The 20916-nt window shown below is 37.7% G+C and overlaps 1 protein-coding gene across 1 annotated transcript in view; it reads left to right on the top strand.

The window, feature by feature from the left end:
* The window catches only part of mmp2 (matrix metallopeptidase 2), a 28922-nt gene extending 8606 nt beyond the window's left edge, over nucleotides 1-20316 (top strand). Inside the window, exons 4-13 of the mRNA XM_059992814.1 lie at nucleotides 729-857; nucleotides 1476-1649; nucleotides 4297-4470; nucleotides 7633-7806; nucleotides 11076-11231; nucleotides 11695-11821; nucleotides 12748-12884; nucleotides 13521-13680; nucleotides 13904-14013; nucleotides 19413-20316. Coding sequence (XP_059848797.1) covers nucleotides 729-857; nucleotides 1476-1649; nucleotides 4297-4470; nucleotides 7633-7806; nucleotides 11076-11231; nucleotides 11695-11821; nucleotides 12748-12884; nucleotides 13521-13680; nucleotides 13904-14013; nucleotides 19413-19516 — 1445 coding nt within the window. The 3' untranslated portion in view covers nucleotides 19517-20316. The remainder of the gene's footprint in view (nucleotides 1-728; nucleotides 858-1475; nucleotides 1650-4296; nucleotides 4471-7632; nucleotides 7807-11075; nucleotides 11232-11694; nucleotides 11822-12747; nucleotides 12885-13520; nucleotides 13681-13903; nucleotides 14014-19412) is intronic.
* Nucleotides 20317-20916: the final 600 nt, after the last annotated feature.

The raw sequence follows: 20916 nt of genomic DNA, 5'->3' as shown, positions 1-20916 counted from the left end.
TGAAAGGAGGAGTACTTGCTTCAGGAATCTGGTGCTAGGTTAATGGACAATGTGGCCCACCCACCAAAGCTTTTACAGTGCCTCGATGTTGGAGTGGTAAGGACACTGACACTGCTTTGCCTGTTCTCACCAGTGCAACTGGGGAAATCTGCAGATTTAAAACAAACATGGTACTTTTCCAGAGTTTTGAAATGTCCTCTGTAGATTTTGCACATCTCCAAAGATGGAATCCCTGTTTCTTAACAAAGATTTTTAATCACATTACCATCTTAACAATGCTGAATTATAGGCAAATGAGGTACTTGTCTGACAAAAACATATAAAATGACACTCTGGGATATCAGTGCTTTTGACCCACTAAGTACAGTAAACACCTGGTTAAGCCTTCACATTTGAAAACATACTTAAATTTATTTGCAGTGCATTAAAGCATGTTTCAAATTCATTCTGCGCTTGCGGTGTTATCAGCTAAATCTCTTTACCTTCAATATTGAGGAGAGTTCAATATCAAAAAGAACACTTTTTTTAATATTGTAAAAATAATCATGAAACTAAAAGAAAGAGAAATGCCATGTAACTCTTTTGGGATGCTGTAATTTGACTTTTAGAGTGTGATAATAACAACTGAGTTGAGCATTTCTGGGGTGACCAAAAATGAAAAACTGATCTATAATCAAAGATGATCAATGTGGGCTCTCACCCTGCAGTATAATTTTAACCTTATCCAGAACATGGTGATGGATACCCGTTTGATGGGAAGGATGGGCTCCTGGCACATGCATTTGCCCCAGCAAAGGGCCTTGGAGGAGATTCTCACTTTGACGATGATGAATTATGGACACTGGGCGAAGGACGAGGTTTGTATTCATTGGTTAATCTGGGGTCTATTCAGTTTACTCATTGATTATTCATGTAGAATTTGATCTTAATTTAGTAAATGAATATGAAATTTGGTAAGACAAAATATTTTGCAAGTTATTTAATTTACACTCATAATTTTGACTGTAACTTAATTGTTTAAGAGTAACACACACAGAGCTCTGGAAGAACTCAGCAGGTCAAGAAGCGCGTCTAGAAAGCAATAATGTGATGATGTTTCAGGTGGATCACGGCCTGAAACATCAACGGTTTAACCTTTCCATAGCTGCTGCCTCTCCTGCTGAGTTCTTCCAGCATTCTGTGTGTGTTTGAGGATCTGCAGATTGTGTTTACATAAGTTTAAGAGTACAGTTGCTCACTTCTGAAACTTCATTATTTCATGATTATCAGGTGTGCTCCATTTTTAAACTTGGGGAAAATCTGTATGCATTTATGGTCTGTAAATCTATAAATTTCACAGCTGATACTGCCATCCATAAAATGACTTATTTAGTACCAGCTAATATGAATGATAAATTACAATATAATAACTACTTTAGAACATTAGTGGAAATAGACTGTAAATGCTGTATGAGTCTGTACTTTGTATTTTACAGTTATTAAAGCAAGGTTTGGGAATGCAGAAGGTGCATTTTGCAAATTTCCGTTTTTGTTCAATGGGAAGGAATACAAAAGCTGCACTACCGATGGCCGTAGTGATGGATTCCCTTGGTGTTCCACAACCTACAATTTTGATGTAGATTCAAAATATGGATTCTGTCCTCATGAATGTAAGTCTTCCATTTTAATCTAGCGCACCATAGAGGTATAATCAGGCAAAAGTGGATGATGAGCTAAAGGAGATAAGAGAGAGGTAATCAAATGAAAAATTAAAGAGGAGCTGTTATAACATGTACAGAGAATGAAATCGGTTGATGTACAGAGAATGAAATGAACATGGTTTAGGAAGAATCTCAGGCCATAAGGATTTGGCAGCTGCAGTTATTACTACAAATGGTTGAATATTGAAATAAGATGCTCTAAAGCCCAACAATAGCAAAACAAAATGCCTGTGGCAGGGATTGGTGGGCTGAGGGAGCTTACAAAGGCAGAAGGGAGACACTCTTCATTGTCTCACTCCTATCATCTGAACAAAAGAATGCAAGTTTTACATTGGAATAGTTAAAGAACTGGTCAGTAATGCTGATAAGCTGGTGGATGGTAGGGTGCAGCAGCAGAATGTTAGATAAGCTAACATTAGCCATGGGTAGAGAAAATGAACCTGGCCAAGAGAATGTTGGAATTGTTGAATCTGGAGTGGACAATTGCATATGAGAATTTCAGCAGCAGGTGGGCTATGCCAGAGGTTGGTGATGTTTTGGAACAAATAAGTGGTCTTTGTGGTGGAGGTTGAATGCTCTGTGGTTTATCAACTGGCTCAGTGAGATATGAAAAATCTGATTCAATATTTAAGAGTAGCTACGGAGAAACATTGAAAGGGTAATAGTGGCTCGAGTTTCAGGCATAGGATCAATGGATTTAGCCTTTCCAGTGTGTAATTAAAGAAAACTGCAGTTCGTCCATGATAGGATTCCAAATGAGTGACAAAGGAGGATAAAGGTCATAGAGGGGTGAAGCCATGGGGAGTGCAGTTAGATTTTGTCTGTGTACTGTGGAAGCTTACCCTGTAAATTGGAATGATGTCAACAAGGGTCAATGTGTAAGTAAGAAAGATAATTAAGATTGACTGATTTAGTGGGAAGCACGTGACCAGAAGATATGAGGTAGCAGGAGAAATACTCACCAGAAATACTATGGCTACAGTTGGATAAGAAAGAGTAGATCTAAATGAGGAAAGTCATTCCAGATGAGCAGAGGGTTAGTGGAAGATGGTGAGGTCCACTATGTCAAAGGGTGATGAGAGGTTGAGGATTAAGCCAAAGATAAATGGAAGTTAATCAGAATTTATCTTCCAAGATTTCTTGTTGGACTTTCTCATTTGCACCATTTGCAGTTCAATGTGGTCTGACCCTAGAATTACATCCTTGCATTTACAGTATATTCCAGGACTTCCAAAATGAATGCTAGTACTGCATTTGCCTTCCTTATCACTGACTCAACTTGCAAGTTAACCTTTAGGTAATCCTGCATGAGGACTAGCAAGTCCCTTTGCACCTCTGATTTTTGAATGTTCTCCCCATCTAGAGAATAGTCCACATCTTTATTCCTTCTGCCAAAGTGAATGACCATATGCTTCCCTACCTATCTTCCATCTATAGTTTCTTGTCCCAAATCCTAATCTGTTCCTCAGTGCCTCTGTTCCTCTTGGTGTGTCTACAGAATACTCCCAATAGATTGACTGCTCTCCTCCTGTTTCTGACTTACACCCACACTGATTCTGTGGATGGTCCTTCCAAAATGTCCTCCCTTTCTGCAGCTGTGACGTTATCTCTGATTAGCAATGCCACTCCCTCGCCTTTTTAACTGACCTTCCTGCCCCTTTTGAAACATCTAAACCCCGGATCATCCATTCTTTCCATTATACTTGCCATGTATTGACCCATCACCCTTGTTTCTGATATTTCTCGCACTAAAATAAGCACATTTCAACCTATCCAACTGATAACAATAATGCCCTATCCACCCTCTGTCCTTCCCCACTGTCTCTCGACATGATGTATCTACTTTTTCATCAAATGCCCCAAATTCTGCCCTAGCATTCTGGTTTACCATCCCTCTGCCAAACTAATTTAGACCCTTCCCAGCAGCTTTAACAAATCTGTCTGCGTGGATATTGGTCCCCCTTAAGTTCAGATGTAACCCACCCTTCTGTACAGGTCATGCCTTCCCCAGAAGAGATCCCAAAAACCCTTAAATCTGAAACCCTGTCCCTTGCACCAATTCTTCTGCCACACTATACTATCTTACATAGTATTAAAACTACATTTGTAATCATGGCAAGAAGGTGTTCCCTTTTCCCGTAGTGTAAGTAAATTTTGTGGCTGTAATGCAAGAATTTTACAGCTTAGATTTAGCTGACAGCAGCATATCTTAAGAACTGAAAACTTCCATTTATGGCCCTAGTATTCTGTTGCAGTTATTACACTTTTGTTTAGCGATGTAGACATGTGATTTCACTTGAAAATTGTGTTTGTGGTTTTCGTGTTGCATGCGCTTATGAATCAGCAGTATGTTCAAAGTTATTAAAGCCCCAATTGACGTTAAGCTGCATAATACCCAATGGTTCACCCGAGTAACTGCAGTTGAGTCATTAAACAGATGTTCGTTTTTCTTCAATAATAACAATGAAATCTAGATTTTTGCTAAGTCCTTAAACTAACTTGTATGCCAGGATATATATCCATGCAATTATGTGATAATTTTACATCAAGATTGTTTGCTCTGCGTGAACCTATAACAAGTTCTGCTTCCTTGCAGTACTATTTACTATGGGTGGAAATAGTGAAGGAGTGCCATGCTCTTTTCCTTTCACCTTTGAAGGAAAGCAATATGATAGTTGTACAACTGAAGGAAGAACCGATGGCTATAAGTGGTGTAGCACGACGAACAATTATGATGTAGACAGAAAATATGGGTTTTGCCCAGAACAAGGTATTTTCAACTTACGTGCAGTACAGCAATAAAGAGCAAAATGCATGACATATTTTATATAAGTTTTCAGATAAGTCTGTCCATAAAAATATGGAAATTGACAATGTGATATGAAGGGAATGATATATAGGCATTTTTGTATTTACTGTGAATACCTGCAAGAAAATGAATGTCGGGGCTGCATATGGTGATATATATTGTACCTTCTTGTAATCTTGTACCTTGCTTGACATAGTCTCAATGCGTTGAGGGCTTCTGAAGACTGGGGCCTGTCGGATTTGCATGTGGAGCTGAGGAACATGAAGCACACTGGATACTTGCAGTCAAGCTACTAACAGCACTTTTGTACTTGTTTTAATCACATCTCCAATTTTAATGTGAATAAGGGGAAGTTTTCATGATGTTAGTATGACATTAGAACCTGGTTCCAGTAGGATAGTCAAATATCTATAATAGGCTTCAGTAATGGTGAGAATCTCTGAACCAAGGAACTCAACTACCCATTCAATTGGCACATTAGTTCAACCTATTACAGAAATCCCCTTTTATCAGCCATTACCCTCCCCCATCTTCTCTGCCACCTAGATCGATTCGTTTTTTTTCTCTTTCTGAGTTCTAACAATGGGACTTTAAATTGAAAGATTTAAGTTTCTTTTTCCACAACTGCTGCCTAATTTGTGGAGTTTTTTCCCAGTATCTTTTAGTTTTTCTTTCAGTCTTCCAGCATCTGCAGTTTGTTTTTCTTTTCCTTATTTCCTGAACCACGTCTCCCTGATTCCCCTTTTAGCCTTCATGCCAAAAATCCATGGGCTGTGGAGTTAAGAATAACAAACTTCATAATCTCCTTTTATGAGCTGCCTTTTCCTGTCAGCAAATGGAAGAATAACATGTGTTGGAACAAAAAATGTGTGGTAAGCTTCTGCACATATAAAGATTATTGTGGAATCTTTTTGCTGACTGCATTTAATGGACCTTCTGACAACAATACAAAGTGCCTCAGGAATAATATGAGGCTGCGCTTTCAAAAGGTTAACACATTTTGTACTGCATGTTTCCTTTCTGATAGTGTGCCAACTTTTGTTTAAAGTGTGTTAAATGCAATATACAGTACTATTTTAAAATAAAGTCATACATAATTTCCATTGTGCCTTTGTAAGTACAAAATGTGTTTCTTACCTACTTGGTCAATGGAACTTAAGGTGTGGTTTTAAATAACCATTTCCTTACTTTGCTGCACCATCAACTCCACTGTTATAAGGTGATTATTAAACTGAGCAAACCTTACTTTAGTTGAATTTATTTATTAGTGTTTTTTATTTTAGTATTTACACAGTTTATTGGTTTTTTTTGCACACTGGTTATTTGTCCATCCTGTTAGATGTGATCTTTCATTGATTAAATTGTGTTGTATTTACTGTGATTGCTCACAAGAAAATGAATCTCAGGCTTGTACATAGTGATGTATATGTACTTTAATAATTAATTCACTTTGAACTTTGAAGCAATACAGTAAAAACTCAATTAATCCAACGTTCAGCCTTTGGTGTCAGTCTAGCAAACTTTCTGGATTATTGGATGTTATTCTTTAATAATACTCAAACATTATTATTTATTTCACTTTGTCTTCAAGATGTTGCACAGTAAGGTCATGCAGTAGACTTCCCAGTGAACCCAGTAAGTTTCAGGGGAGCATGGGAAACAGTTTAAAGGGAGTATGAAGCTTTGTCCATGTCCATTTGAGTTCAGAGGGAGTGTGGAAAGCACGGGTAGAAAGAGCATAGGAAATGGAACTAGAGTGATTTTAATAGGAACATTGAACTGTGGGAGCGGGAAGAGCATATGAATCAACACCCAGAGAGCCAGATCTGAAGAGACCTTTCCCCATTGAAGAATTATCTAAAACTGAGAGCATACATTTTGGGTAAGATATTGAGAGAGAGGTCTGAAGAAGCATATTTTCACCCAGAGGATGGTTGGAATCTGGAGGGTACTGGAGTGGGTGTTGGATGCATTCAAGATTTATCTACACAAGAGCATTGAAGATATATCTGCTCAAGTATGAACTGCTGAGACATAGAAGGCAACAGACTAAGTGCTGTTGAACAGTGTTACTTTAGGTTGGCGCTTGAAGGTCAACATGGACATTGTGGGTTAGGTGGCCTGTTTTTATGTTGGGTGATTTAATAATTAGTAGCAGATCATCTGTTTAATATACACAGGGAACGGTTGGTCATATGCTGTAATTCTTACTAGGAAAGGCATCTAATATTACAAACACCACGCATGTAGTAAATGGTTCTAGCATAATTGCCTAAGGATTTTGGTATCATTATCATAAAGGCCATTAAATTCTCAACTTTTCCAAAACTGGTCCAGAACAATTTGATAAATTCTCATGGTGTCTCAGCTGCACTCAACAACCAGTAATTTACTCTTTATTCTCCCAGTGCAATAGTTATTAGGAAATAAAACCAGTGGACACTTGTCAGATCATCAATGTGGTATTTCTTTTCTGCTTCAAATGCACTTTTGCCATGCAACATAACAAAGACTGATCGTTCAGGAACAATACATTTTGGCAAAATGTTCTTTAAAGTAAATTCTTGGATGAAATTGTTTGCTCAGGATAATCACTTCAAAATGGCTGTTGGGCTTACAAAAATGTATCGCTTCCAAAAGTAACTTAAAGTTTTGGATTTCCAACTACTTGTAAAAAAAATGTTAGCATTCATCAGAGATTGATGACCTATAATGTTTTGGACTGAGCTCTGGGGAGGTTATAAAATAAAAATTCATACCATGTGACATAAACTTAATAAGTATTTCTACAGAGAATGGTCCTGAACCCACAGCTGGCTCAAAGGATCCAATTATGTTGTGATTTAAAATTAGGTATTAATGTCCTTTTTTAAATCTTGGACAAACAAATCTTATTTACATGTACCTGTGGCAGATCCAAAACAAAGTTACAATTGATTTAGGCTATGGTTTGCAATTTTTAGTTATCTTTTTTGAACAATATACTTCAGGTCATAATAAATGTGATGGCTTCTAATAAAAATAGTTTGTTGAAATTTTTTTTGATCAACATACTACTTGTATGTAATTTGTTGATTTATAATTTTTGTTATGTCGCTCATTGGACTGATTTCTTTATTTCAGCCCTGTCAACTACCGGTGGGAATTCAGATGGGGACCCCTGCATATTTCCTTTTATTTTCCTTGGTACGACATATAACTCCTGCACTACCAGTGGACGTAATGATGGCACGATGTGGTGTGCAACCACTGGAAACTATGATGAAGACGCCAAGTGGGGATTCTGCCCTGACAATGGTAAATGGTAGACAAAAGTTGAAAAACGTTTTGAAGGGAACAATGTGTGTAACAAAGTAGTGATCAGACTTGCATATGACTTTTTGAAAAGAAATTTATCATCTCAAAACTTGCCAACTCTTACAGAATTGTGTAACAGCAGCTTAAAGCCTGAGGCTTATCTGATGTGCCCTGCCAGTCCATGAAAACATCATATACTTTCATGACTGTGCATAGAGTGGTTGTTAATATATCCTGACATAATGACAGAGAGCACAATTCACAAAATGATCTTTAGGCTGTAAAAACATTTTGAAAAATCTTAAGATCTTGAAAGATACTACACAGGTGCACAAACAAGAGAAAAGCTGCAGATGCTGGAAATCCAAGCAACACACACAAAATGCTGGAGGAACTCAACAGGCCAGGCAGCATCTATGGAAAAGCCTGAAACATCGACTATACTCTTTTCCATAGATGCACATGCCTAGAAATTGGATTGCACGAACAAAGGACAAAGGGCCCGAAAGGTTGACTGCTCGCTTCAACGGCTGCTGCCCGACCTGCTGAGTTCTTCCAGCTTGTTTGTACGTCTTGAGCATCGGAATTTGCTGGTGCTCTCAATTCAAGGAGAAGGGATTTTGTGTACTCCTCCTTCAGCACCAACTGTTAGTCTGAAACAGCAACAAAAACAAACTACTGGAGGAACTCAGTATCCAAAGAGGTGGTTAGTGTATCAACTAAACTATTGCTTCTTCTCCACAGATGCTGCTTGACCTGCTCAGTTCTTCCAGCAGTTTGGTTTTTTTCCTCCAAGTTCCGGCATCTGCAGTCTTTTGTGTCCTCAGTCTGAAATAGCAATTGGATTTTTAAGGATGGTTGACCTTTCATAGTTCAAGATCAATAACCTCACATAAATTCCATCTCTGGGTCATCTTTCATTCCTGCCTGGGTGATTATTCTCTGAATCAAAAATCCATGGTTAATTCCAGCCTGCCTTATTTCAAACAGAACATTACTCCAAAGGCTGTATCTTGAAGGATAAGACCTCGACCCTCTTTCCTTGATTTTTGACTTTTGTCTGTACTTCAGCAAGTGCAAATTATTGGTGGTGTAGGCCATGGTATGGACAAGAACCTAGTGAGAAATGCCATTGCAGTCTGCATCATCTTAGGGCTACCTTGCAGTACTCTCCTGAAATGGCTTCAGACCTTGATATCATCTGCTGGTTCATGGATTAGAGAATGATTAAGAATTTGCCTGGGATGTTTCAGAAGAGAGAAGGAGAAGGCTGATCTTAGAGCAGAGCAAAAACCTTGGAAAATATGCTGTAACCACGTTGATTGCTGCTAGCAACTACCAGAGCCAGCAATGTCAAAAATTCGGTCAACATTTAGACTTCTGCATCGTCCACATTATGACATGATAAAGGCTTGAGAAGAAGATCAGCTGGAATGATGCCTATTATTACGATGTAAAACATTGTAAAATGAATTGGAGCTGTATCTAGGTTATGAGTTTCAATAATAATGCACAACATAGGAGTAAGGAATGTTCACTGAACTTGCAGGTTCTTAGATTTAATCTTCTCAATTCTTTCTTCTCTAAAATCCCCTGCTAATTCCATCCACACCTGAATTTAATCTGAAACTAGGCTAATTCGAAGGGAAGGCCAGGCAGTGTGAGCTTCCACTGGGTGGTATAAGGAAGTCTGCCAGTAATAATATTCTCAATGACTTGACGTAGCCATTTCCTGACAGAGATTACTTTCACACATCATTGAAGTGGAAAGGGGTTTTGGCAAATGACATAGGTTAAAGTAATGTGTGAACTCCACAATCTGTCTGTTCTGAAGGACATTTAATAAATAGGGGATAATTAATGCTCCAAAAAAGGAGACTACGAAGTAATACCAAAAGAAACTTAATACTGCAACATTTATACTGATTATCCAATGTGAGCATCTTCCAGCTATGTTTCCAGAGCTTAATACAGATTGCACGTTGGGCGTATAGTGTCTTCAGCCTGCCTGTAGGGCACAGTTGAAGGCATACCTTGAGAATCTTGGAGAGAAGAAAAACGTTTGAGAAAGAAGATTTACAGTGCCAGTGGGACGAGCCAGATAACAGCTGCAGATCTTTAGTAGGGCAGGTTGCATACTTGCCAAAGCAGCCTTCAGAGCATTGCCAACACCTTGACTGGGGAGCAGAATGTTCCCCGATGACAACAGAGCGTGCCCCCTGCTGGCTTCCCGCCTTAACGGAATGGCAGTATATCTCATCGTGGTAGAAATTTGATCTTGATCTGTCCTTGTGTTACAGCAAGCAGAGCTCTTGACTGGTTTGGCACAAGACTTCACTGAGACACGGTGATGTTAAATGACTTCCCCCTGTGTCATCTTGGCTCAGTTAGCCACTATATTAAGTATGGCCACTGGGTGGTACAGCATATGTACCACATCCAGCACAGGAGCTGACACACACTTCTGGCATGCATACGCTACTGTGAAAGGTTAAAGGTTGACTCGTCCAATGCTTCCTGATGTCTATTTAACTCTAATGATAATACAGTTAGCATTTGTTCATGCATCCACATCTGTGTTCCATAGCATTACACTTGTGCCATCTGGGGTGAAAATAGTGTGATTATTTCCCCCCCCCCCCCACCTTAGGAAGCTGGGTCATTAGCTTCTCTTTGCTGTGATTCCAATCATCTAGTGTTTTGGGTGTCTTTCCATCTGAAACTTACCCCCTAGCTATCCCCATATTGCCAGTATATATGTAATTTTTTTTTTTACATGAGTCATAATGTCCTAGGTCTCTTCCTCTTCCTCCTCAGTAGAACAGTGTTCCTGTGCTGGGTGGAATTGGCTGCTTCTGGTGTCTCATTATGATAAAGTTATGGTAAGGTTGAGCAGAATACAGATAAGGATAGGTCATATGTGCCAGCCAAGCCCAGGTCAAGGTGGGATCCAACTCCACAGTGCTCCCAATAGCACTTCCTTGTAAGCACAGTTGAGGCCAAGGCTTGTCATAGCAGGTTCCCAGACTAATTCTTGGGCTCCCTACCACACTCAGTGGTTTGAGGACCAAACAGCCAGTGGCCACGTAGTTATGCCAGGACTGCAAGTGCTCATGGTCACTGTGATGGGGTGGGTGAAGGGGAAGTCGAAATACAAATACATCTCTAATATTTGGATAATAGTTAACTATAGAAGTATTAGAATATAGTTTGTATCCTTATTATTTTTTGGCAAAAATAGCACTGATATTTCTTTTTATTTCTGACAGGCTATAGTCTTTTCCTGGTTGCTGCTCATGAGTTTGGCCATGCACTTGGTTTAGATCATTCCCAAGACCCTGGAGCATTGATGAGCCCAATTTACACCTACACCAGAAACTTCAGGCTCCCTCAAGATGATATTTCTGGCATTCAGAAACTTTACGGTATAGTAGCAGTAGATAAAATCATAATGGAACCTTAAGTTGTTTAGTACACTGCATATGGACTCAACTTTGAATTAGAAGCATTCAAATAGTGTAAAGCACATTGCAACTTAAAAGCAGAGTACACCCTCTGCTTTATTTCTCTACTTAAATTGCAATGTCACTACACTATCTTGAAAGAAACTTTGGAATTTTGTTCTAAATTTTATCCAGTTATTCAAAAAATTAAACATTGTATATTAAGCAGCTGCAACTTAAACATTGTTCAGTCCATAAGAGACCAGCTGAATATCAGTCCAAGGTTGAGAGAAAAAAATTGTAAATTTGTGAGACATTGTCAGGATGGAACTGTAACTGAATTATAAACATATCAATATGTTATTGCTGAAAGGGCTGAACAGTAATTAACATTCTTACTGCATCCCATCAACTGCAAACAATTGTGTCCATTGCATTCACCTAGGCGTGCCAACCGATAAGCCTCTGCCACCAACACAGGGTCCTGTCACTCCAATGGATCTGTGTAAGGGGACTTTGATCTTTGATGCAATTACTCTAATAAGGAGAGAACTGTTCTTATTTAAAGATCGGTAAGGATGCTTTCCCCATTTTATATACTTTTTTAAATTTACCATTAAATGTATCTAAAAGAAATACAAAGTTTTGAAGTGATATAAAATAGATTCTGAATTTGTCTATTCTATTCTACCCTATCATACTGTTAAATGATATCTCTTCAATGTGCCCGGATTGCCCGAATTAAAATTTTCATTCAGGATAGCCTCATACTTATTTAAAGCCTATCATTTCTACTGGGGCATAGGATGCCGACAGCAATTCGCTTGAGTCCTCTGTCCTAGCCAGCCTTTCAAGTTGTCCCCTAGTGCCCACCTTCCTCTCTCAGAGATGAGGTCTCTGAAGCTTCTGTTGGTGTTTCTGTAGCTCTGGGTTTGTACAGGATGGGGTTACTAGTCCCAATCCCACCCATCCTCCTTTTAGCAGTTGGTCTTGAGACCATCCATGATGAAGTTAAGGACAGCAAACCAACAGAAATTTTAAGGTATGGTGGCTTTTTCATTTCTTTTATAAATAACACATCTCCAGATTCTCAATAAAGATATTGTTTTTTGCTAATGTTCCTATTTTGCTAGTTGAATACAATGATGTGTAATCACATGCTCTTGTCTTAATTATTCAATAAAGTATTTATTTAAACTTTCTCTGAATGAAAGTCTAAAGATAATGATTATTTCTTTATGTATTTAAACTAATGTGATATAATTCCCAGTTTGCAGTTGACAAAGTTATTCTTGCATTTGCCAGAAATGTAAAACAAATATTTCATATCATTTTAATTTATCTGCAGTTATCTTTAACATTTTTTTTAGAATATAATTGTCAAAGGGAGAGGGAAGTAATAACTTAGCTGCAGCTATAAATGCTGGATACTTTGATATGCTGGGTAAGCTAATGAATTAGACTGTTGCATATTCCCTAAAATCATTTGTTCTGTTAGATTCTTTTGGAGGACCACAAGTCCCAATACCAAACCGTCAGGGCCAAACTTAGTTGCAATGTATTGGTCTGAATTGCCTGAAAAAATTGATGCCGCCTATGAGGAGCCTCTGAAAGAGAAAACCATATTCTTTGCAGGTATCAATTTCAATATTCATCTATTTTAGTTAAGTAAATACATAAATATTTAATTAAACAGACTTCTAGATACAGATGATAGACGTGGCCAAACATAAGGAACATCCGCAAACATACAAATATACGTAACTTAGTCAATTTGTTATCTTCTTAGAAACAGCGTACAGCTACCAATATCCTGAATTATCCAAAAGGCAATAATCTATTTTAACAATTCTTTTTGCAAAGCTGTATATGCTATGCAAATTTTGAGGCAAATCCTATGAGCACATTGATTCAGCTAGACATTTTCAGAAATAAGCATTTTCCACATTTTGAACCATTAACAGCACAATGTTACATCTGGAAGCAATTATTAAAGATTATGTCAAATGTGGAAGAGGGAAAAATAATTATTTTTAATGGAGCGATAACCTTTGATTTAATTGTAGATCAACTTTCTCCAGTACTTTTGGGGGGGCAAAAAACACTTTACCATTTATTTCAGAAAATACATTCAGATATTACAAAGTGAGAAAAAGTTTAGAAGAAAGAAGTAGTTTTATAGAGTACATGGCTGCTAACACTAAGAAATGACCTGTCAGCAATGTTCAGTCATATTACAATGCTACCAAAACATTGGTTCCCTTTACTTAGGAGATCAATTCTGGGTTTATACTGCCAATGATCTGGAGGAAGGATACCCTAAGAAAATAACTGCACTTGGGCTACCAAGTAACGTGCCACGAATTGATGCAGCTTTTAATTGGAGGAGAAACAAGAAGACCTACCTCTTTGCAGGTGACAAATTTTGGAGGTAAGTTGAAGCTTTAAATATTAATTAGATATGTTTTTATTTTCACATCATAGTTTGCAAAACATTTCTTTATTCCCTTAAAAGTGCAAAATATAAAACACTAGATTTAATAATGCTGCATATTATCTAGTCACAGTTTTCAAGAAGTAAGATTCAACCATTGCTCTTATTATGAGTAAGTCATTTTACAATAATTAAAGGGTTGGATTTTAAACCCTTGCAGATACAATGAAACTAAGAAGAAAATGGATGCCGGATTCCCTAAATTAATTGCAGATGCCTGGAATGGGATCCCGGATAACTTGGACTGTGCCCTAAAGTCCTTTGAAAATGGTGAGCTCTGTCTTCAAAGTAGACCAAAGTAATGGGATGTCACTCGTTAAAAACCAGGAAGCCAAAAGTTTTCCTTGCTGTGGTGCATCCTGAGCATCAACATGCATATTTATAAATGTATCAGTTTGCGACAAATAAGGCCTGTACATGACTTAGACAAACCATTGCCATAACAAAAGTGTGTAATGACATTATACACAGGGTCAACATTTGTTTCAAAATTTTAGAAAGAAACAGCTTAGGCAAACTAATGTATTGAGGGTTAAAGACCAACAGTTAACCCACTTTAACTGTTGGCACTAGGAACTGCCAAGGTGTCTTTTCTCAGTGCCTCACCAGCCTGCCTCTCTCACCGCCTCCTCCAACCAACCGAAATAGTTGGGCATTCTGCTTAATCATATCTATAAGCATGTGATAGACTCATTTGGAAGTCAAAGTCAGGTTTGGAAAGTTAAGATCCTCTGAATTTTGCATTTTCCTTTGCTTTGAAAACTTAGATCTTTCCTGAGATTTTCACCTATCTGGAACACATCTCCTTTTAGAGCCCCATCATGCCCGTGAGTGCGCCTGCCCCTCTATCCTACCCCCAAAAACAGCTGTTGAATAAACTTTATTTCCCGGCACATACTTTTAATGGTTCTCTCTCCACACAGTTTCCTTGCTCGATTAACTTAGCATATATAACTATGGCACATTGTTGATATTGATATGAACAGTGTAGTGGACTTGAAGCAAGAGTTGATAATGCATTACATGGGTCAAACTTATCTATTAGAACTTTTTAGTTGTGCTAAGTATCATTGCTAGAGGTTTAAGGCATACTGTCTCTGCTCACTTCAACATCAGTCAATAATATTCTGCACTCTAGTGTTGTTTTTCCTTTGTACTACCTCAGTGTAATTATGTTTTAGAAGAATTAGTATGAATGGCTTGCAAAATTAAGTTTTTCACTGTTTCTCAGTCCATGTGAAATAATAAACCAATACGAATACCACTTCAAAAAAACAATAATGATGTGACTTACTTGCTGTGTTAGAGGTGATGGGATTATTAATTAATACTTATTCTGACCATAAGTAAGGAAAAGTCCAAGAGTTTTAAAGTGGTGGGCTACTTGGAAAGGAAGGTAAAGTTTTGCTAAATACGGTATATTTCAATGCCCAGGTTGTTTGAACTTAACACACAATCTAGTGGCTAGCTTTGTCTCTAGACTGGTGCAATGGAGATGACTGAAAGCATTGTTACTGAGGACTGATGCCCATGGAAATGAGTTGGAGTGGATTTTGTTGTTATCACATATAGTTGGATGTTCACATCTGTTATGAGATGAACAGACCTATATAAAATCATCAGATTCTACAACGAGGTAGCACAGTGCAGGGAGAGCTGATCACATAGAGGAAGCATCAGCACTCCAGGTTCAGCCTATAGTTTTAGCATGCACGTCATTCCTTGTTTTGGTACTTAGGGGAATACAAACATCAGCATTTTTGCTGTGTTTCCTTTCAGAAGTCAAGCCATTTATATTAGCATCTGACTGATGAGACAAGTGTCAGATCTTGGTCAATCACCTATAAATGTCCAGCTCCATCAAGTCTCCCATTGTCATCCTCTCTTTGAAAAGTTAATATACAACCCTTCCTTTGTTCTTGCCTTTCCCCTGACTCCCTTCCTTCTCTTAATCATATGTGCCCATCATTCACAGCAATCTATTTAAATCTCCCCAGTCAGGTTTCCTCCATTGAAACAGTTCTTAGCAAAGTCACAAAAGTCAAACAGTTTGACTGTGACAAGAATAAACTATGACATACCATCCTTCACAATCTGTCTGTGTCCATTGATTTGATTGGAAATATATCCTCCAATAAAGTCTGGTTTATCCGCTGTTATCTGTCAAAGCCAGAGGATTACAGGTCATGTCTTCCCTTCCCACTTACACTCTGTTACTCCTAGGGTAAACACTAACTACTCTTTAATTTGCAAACTGTCCACACGTGTGCCAAACACAAATTGATGAAAACATACTGTTGGTTAGCCAGTGGATCCCTAGAGGATGGGTAGCTGGCTACAGTACTGGCCCCTGCAGGTTACAGACTGCTCACTTGCCACTCAAATATTGGGATTGTGTCAGAGAGCAGACGAACTTTTATGCAACCCCCAGAATCAACGTTAGATCTGGGGACATTCTGTATGTTAATCAATCACTGCTAAAGCACCTGACACAGCCCCATACATTTGAAAGGGTCATGAAGGTTAAAGTGAATGAAGTTTAAGGAATGTCTTTAGTTTTTAATTTATTTACTGCAGTTCTTAGTATTGTTAAATAGGTTAGTTTAGAAAAATATATATTTTTGTTATTATTTTCTAAATGAGGCTAATCATTGGAGATACAGTAGATTCCAGTTAATTGGGACACATTGGGATCATTATATTGTGGCCCAATTAAACAGCTGCCCAGTTAGCCAAAGTTTCATGGAAATAGTTTTAAAAAAAAGCATAAAAAGACAAATTACCATTTAACTGAGTAACAAATTATGTATTCAAATGAAATACAGAACAAATGAGAAAACTACAGTACTATGAAACTGTGTGTTGATTATCGACAGAGGAATTCAACAAGCATATGCAACTCTGTTCTTCTGATTGACTGTAAGTTAACAAAATCAGTGCAGGCACGTAATTGTAGATAATGGACCACCTTCATACACCCCTTTCAGTGATTGCTTCCTCCAAATCTACATCTTGTTTGTATGATTCAAGATGATTGTTAACCAAGTTGAAGAGTGGGGGCAAAGTGGGGTGTTAAATTTTCAGTGGAGACAAAAACCATGTTCTTTACAAGGAAAAGGCTCAGGGGACTTAATCTGACTCTGTATGGAAGTAACCTGGAGAGAGTTGAAAGTTTTTGGGAGTGCACTTTCACTTGCAACTAACATGGAGAGAACATGTTAGATATGTAGTTGCTAAATGTAAAAATGTAATAAATGTCATGAGGTCTATTGCTGGTTTGGAATGGGGTGCTGATTTTGCATCACTGAAGTATATGTAGCATTAATAAGATCAAGATTCGATTATGGAAGTATTGTGTACGGGTCAGCAGCAAAATCTGTGTTAGCAGAACTGGATATCATGCAAGCTCGGGCTCTAAGGGTGTGCTTGGGAGTGGTTAGAACTTCCCCAGTGTGTGCACTCCAAGTTGAAGCAAATGAAATGCCATTGGGGCTGCGACATAAACAGCTGGAGGCCAATTACTGGATTAACGCAGGGGGGCATGGTGATAGCCATCCTACAAGAAGGGTGTTGCAGACATGCTGGGAGAAGGAAAGGACACAAAAAGAAAGTTTTGGCTGGACAGGAAGGCAAACAGCAAAAGATATGGGTGTATATGATAGAGTTTTGTCCAAGTATAGTGTGGCCTGTCAAAAATTTGTGGGTATTAGAAAATCAGTTTGTAGATTTGGAATTGCTTAAGATTAAATGCAGTAATAAAACAGCTGATATACTCAGTGAATATCATAGGTATAGGGAATGTAAATATAAAAACATACAGATTTTTACGGATGGATCAAAGGATCCAGAAATGGGTGTGACAGGGCCTGCAATTGTTGTGCCAGGTTATCAAGTGGAAATTAGCAAGGGAATGCTGGATTGCTTGAGTGTTTATGCAGTTGAAATGTTTGCCATATTGTTAGCACTAGAATGGAGTGAGCAGGTTGATTGTAATCATATTGTAATATGTAACGATTCTGTATCGGCCCTTGCAAGCATTAAGGCGAGTACAGCTAGAGGACACCAGGACCTGCTTTATGAAATCCTGTTTGCAAATTCAAGACTGGCTAAACAAGGCAAAAATATCGCATCCATGTGGGTTCCAGCACATTCAGGTATTATGGGAAATGAGACAGCAGATAAGCTGGCAAACGCAGCAGTCAAAAAAGGATCTGTAGAGGTCAATATTAAACTATCAAAGTCAGAGGGGAAAAGCACAGTGTGGAGAAGGATAAATCAACAGTGGCAGCAGCATTGGGATAGAGCAATAAAAGGAAGACATTTACATTCAATTCAGAACAGAGTAGATATGGGAAGGAGTAGGGGAGTAAAGCGGAAGGAGCAAGTAATTATAAGTAGACTGAGAATTGGGCACAGCAACCTTAATGGTACCCTGGCCATCATAAATAAACATCTGACAGGTTTTTGCGATCTATGTCAGGAGACTGAAATGGTAGAGCATATCCTTATTTCATACAGGAATTATGCATAGGAAAGACAACAAATGCTACAACAATTACGCAAAATAGGACTGGTAGAGAACAGTGTTGAAGGTTTATTGGAATGTGGGGAGAATAATCAGGGGAGGAAATGGTTGTTCAGTTTGTTAAGGGTGACGGGACTGGAAAGACGACTTTAGACAGTCAAGTGAATGGACAATGAGGGGCAGTAAATCCTGAAGATGGCAGTAATGCAACAGTGTGATTGCCAACTGCTGTAAAAACTCAAGGAAGAAGAAGATGATTGTTGATACCACCTTTATAGGTTCTAACTTGTTGACATAGTGAAATAGTTTCATTCTCACTCCCAGGTGTTTGTGGCATCTCTAAACCTGAATGCTTGAAACTGTACTGAGCAAAACATGTTCTGAATTGTCTTACTGCTCATTTCTCGCCATCAGTGTTGAAAATCTCTGCTTTTTGAATACAAACACTTGGAATTGATGCTATTTAAAAATTGTTAGCTCTAAGCACAGTGTAGTGTCTAATGACCACACAAGTGCACACAGCTGATAGTAATTGGAATGTTCAGCTGGTCTCCTGTCCCATTTAAGCAGCATATTGTCCTAAATAAACAAAGGGAATCCAGACAGTTTCTTCAGTTAGATTTTTGTTCTTTAAGAGTTGTTCCAAATAAGCACCTACCCAATTAACCAATAGTCCAATTTACTGGAATCCATTGTATTTGGAAACAACGAACAGGTCTTCTGAAAACACGAGATGTTGGAAGACCATGAGCAAGGTCTTTCTTCTTGCCATCTGACCAAGGCAGAATTTTCAGAGCTGACCGTTAGCAAGTGATTATTCCAGAAAGTATGTTAGTGTAGAGGGTGACTGTTGTACACAGGCCAGGATCTGCATAATTTCACCTTTAGTTTTCTACCCTTGAACTAATTCAGGTCCAAAGTCACCAGTGTCACCTTTGTAATTTAGGAGGCTGAACTATATTGTTCACTACTTTTGTGTCAGAAATGATCATATATCTGCACATCACCAAGGTTACTTATTTCATATTTCTAAACATTAGCTGGCTACATTAAATAGGATATAAGTGAAATATGTGTTAAACTGCAGGAAAAAGCCATAACCTGTCATTTATAATTTTGCATTTTTTTCCTTCATTTTGAACAGGACACAGCTACTTTTTCAAGGATTGGTACTATCTTAAATTAGAAGATCAAAGCTTGAAGGTTGTCAAAATAGGGAATGTGAAGCATGACTGGCTTGGTTGTTAGGTTAAACATGCTTTCAATCATTTATCTTTTCTTTCAAGTAATCAAATGTCTTTGCTGTACATTATTGTTAAAATGGCAAGGACGTCAATGTCATACAGTAGCAAACACCAACTTGGAATTTCATGCCAAGACCATCTACAACAGCATTATATCCGGCTTTGGTTTTGGAACAATAGTTTTGCTTTGTTAATTTCATCATTCTGTGATATGGTATAAGTGGTGAAGGCACAGGTTGCCTCAAGTTTTGATTTATGATGGATTTATAATGAGAAACTATTATTTAAAAATTCAAAAATGCTTTCTGTACTTCACTGCACAATTTCTTTAATACATGCAATATTAATATGTTTTTTTGTGTTTTAAAATACAGGAAATATTTTGAACAAATCTAATTAGTTTTACAGCTTTGTATTCCATGCAGTGACTATGAAATATTGATAATAACTGAAATGTGAAAATAATCAATTAGTTATCAAAAGCAGATCGCAGTTAATATTTTTAGAACACAAATGACAAAAAAATGAAAAAGTCCAAATATCAAAATTGTTTGCTTAATGATGCACAGCAGCATCAGCTTAATTGCATGTTTTGAATAAAATAAGTCTGAAGAGTATGCTTAGCCAAGCCTAAGTACTCAAGTCTGATTGCAAACAATAATTCACAAGAAACACAGGTGTTTCAATTTCTTTTATTACAGTGTTAAATGAATCTGCAGTAAAGAACTATGAATTTTGGAAGTATTCATGTATTAATTCAGTTTTTTTGCAGAAATTTGATATTCAATAAAGTTATCTTAAAGAGTTTTGAATCCAGTTCTTTTGACTAATTAACAGTGAAAGGACAGTAGGCAGACAAAGTTACCTCATTAAGTTTATCCAGAAATTATTTAACTCATATATCACAATGGGTATTAGTATATTGTTAATCAAATAAATCCTTGCCTGGAGCTAGACATTTTAATGAAGTCATCTCATTAATAAGATAGTTTGGCAAACCTATTTCAAAAAGAAAGGAAAAGAGGTTATAAGTGTGAAGATGCGATAACCTCATATTAAGAATGAACATTCTTAATATAAATTGCAATTTGCAAGCACAAATTAAATTACCTCAGGCACAATGAGACACTGACAGTAACCTTTCTCTTCTTAAGTGACTTTACAAAGTTCTGCCAGAATTCAAAGACAACTAACTATAAGAATGTAAAAATAAAGCCAGGAATTTCTTGTGATTGTTTATTTGTGGCCTCCAGTGAAAAATTTGTGCCAAAATTTTAGTAGCAAAAAATTAAAACAAAATGTTGCATAATGCTGTACAACCTCTGCTTCTTGATGTCTAAATAATCTTCAGATTTTAGATTAATTTATTTATCACATGTACATCGAAATGCATCACAAGCATGA

Source organism: Hypanus sabinus, chromosome 17 (genome assembly GCF_030144855.1).
Source record: "Hypanus sabinus isolate sHypSab1 chromosome 17, sHypSab1.hap1, whole genome shotgun sequence".
Lineage (NCBI taxonomy): Eukaryota > Metazoa > Chordata > Chondrichthyes > Myliobatiformes > Dasyatidae > Hypanus > Hypanus sabinus.
Note: the sequence above shows the minus strand (reverse complement) of the source record. Positions and strands in the feature narration are given on the sequence as shown.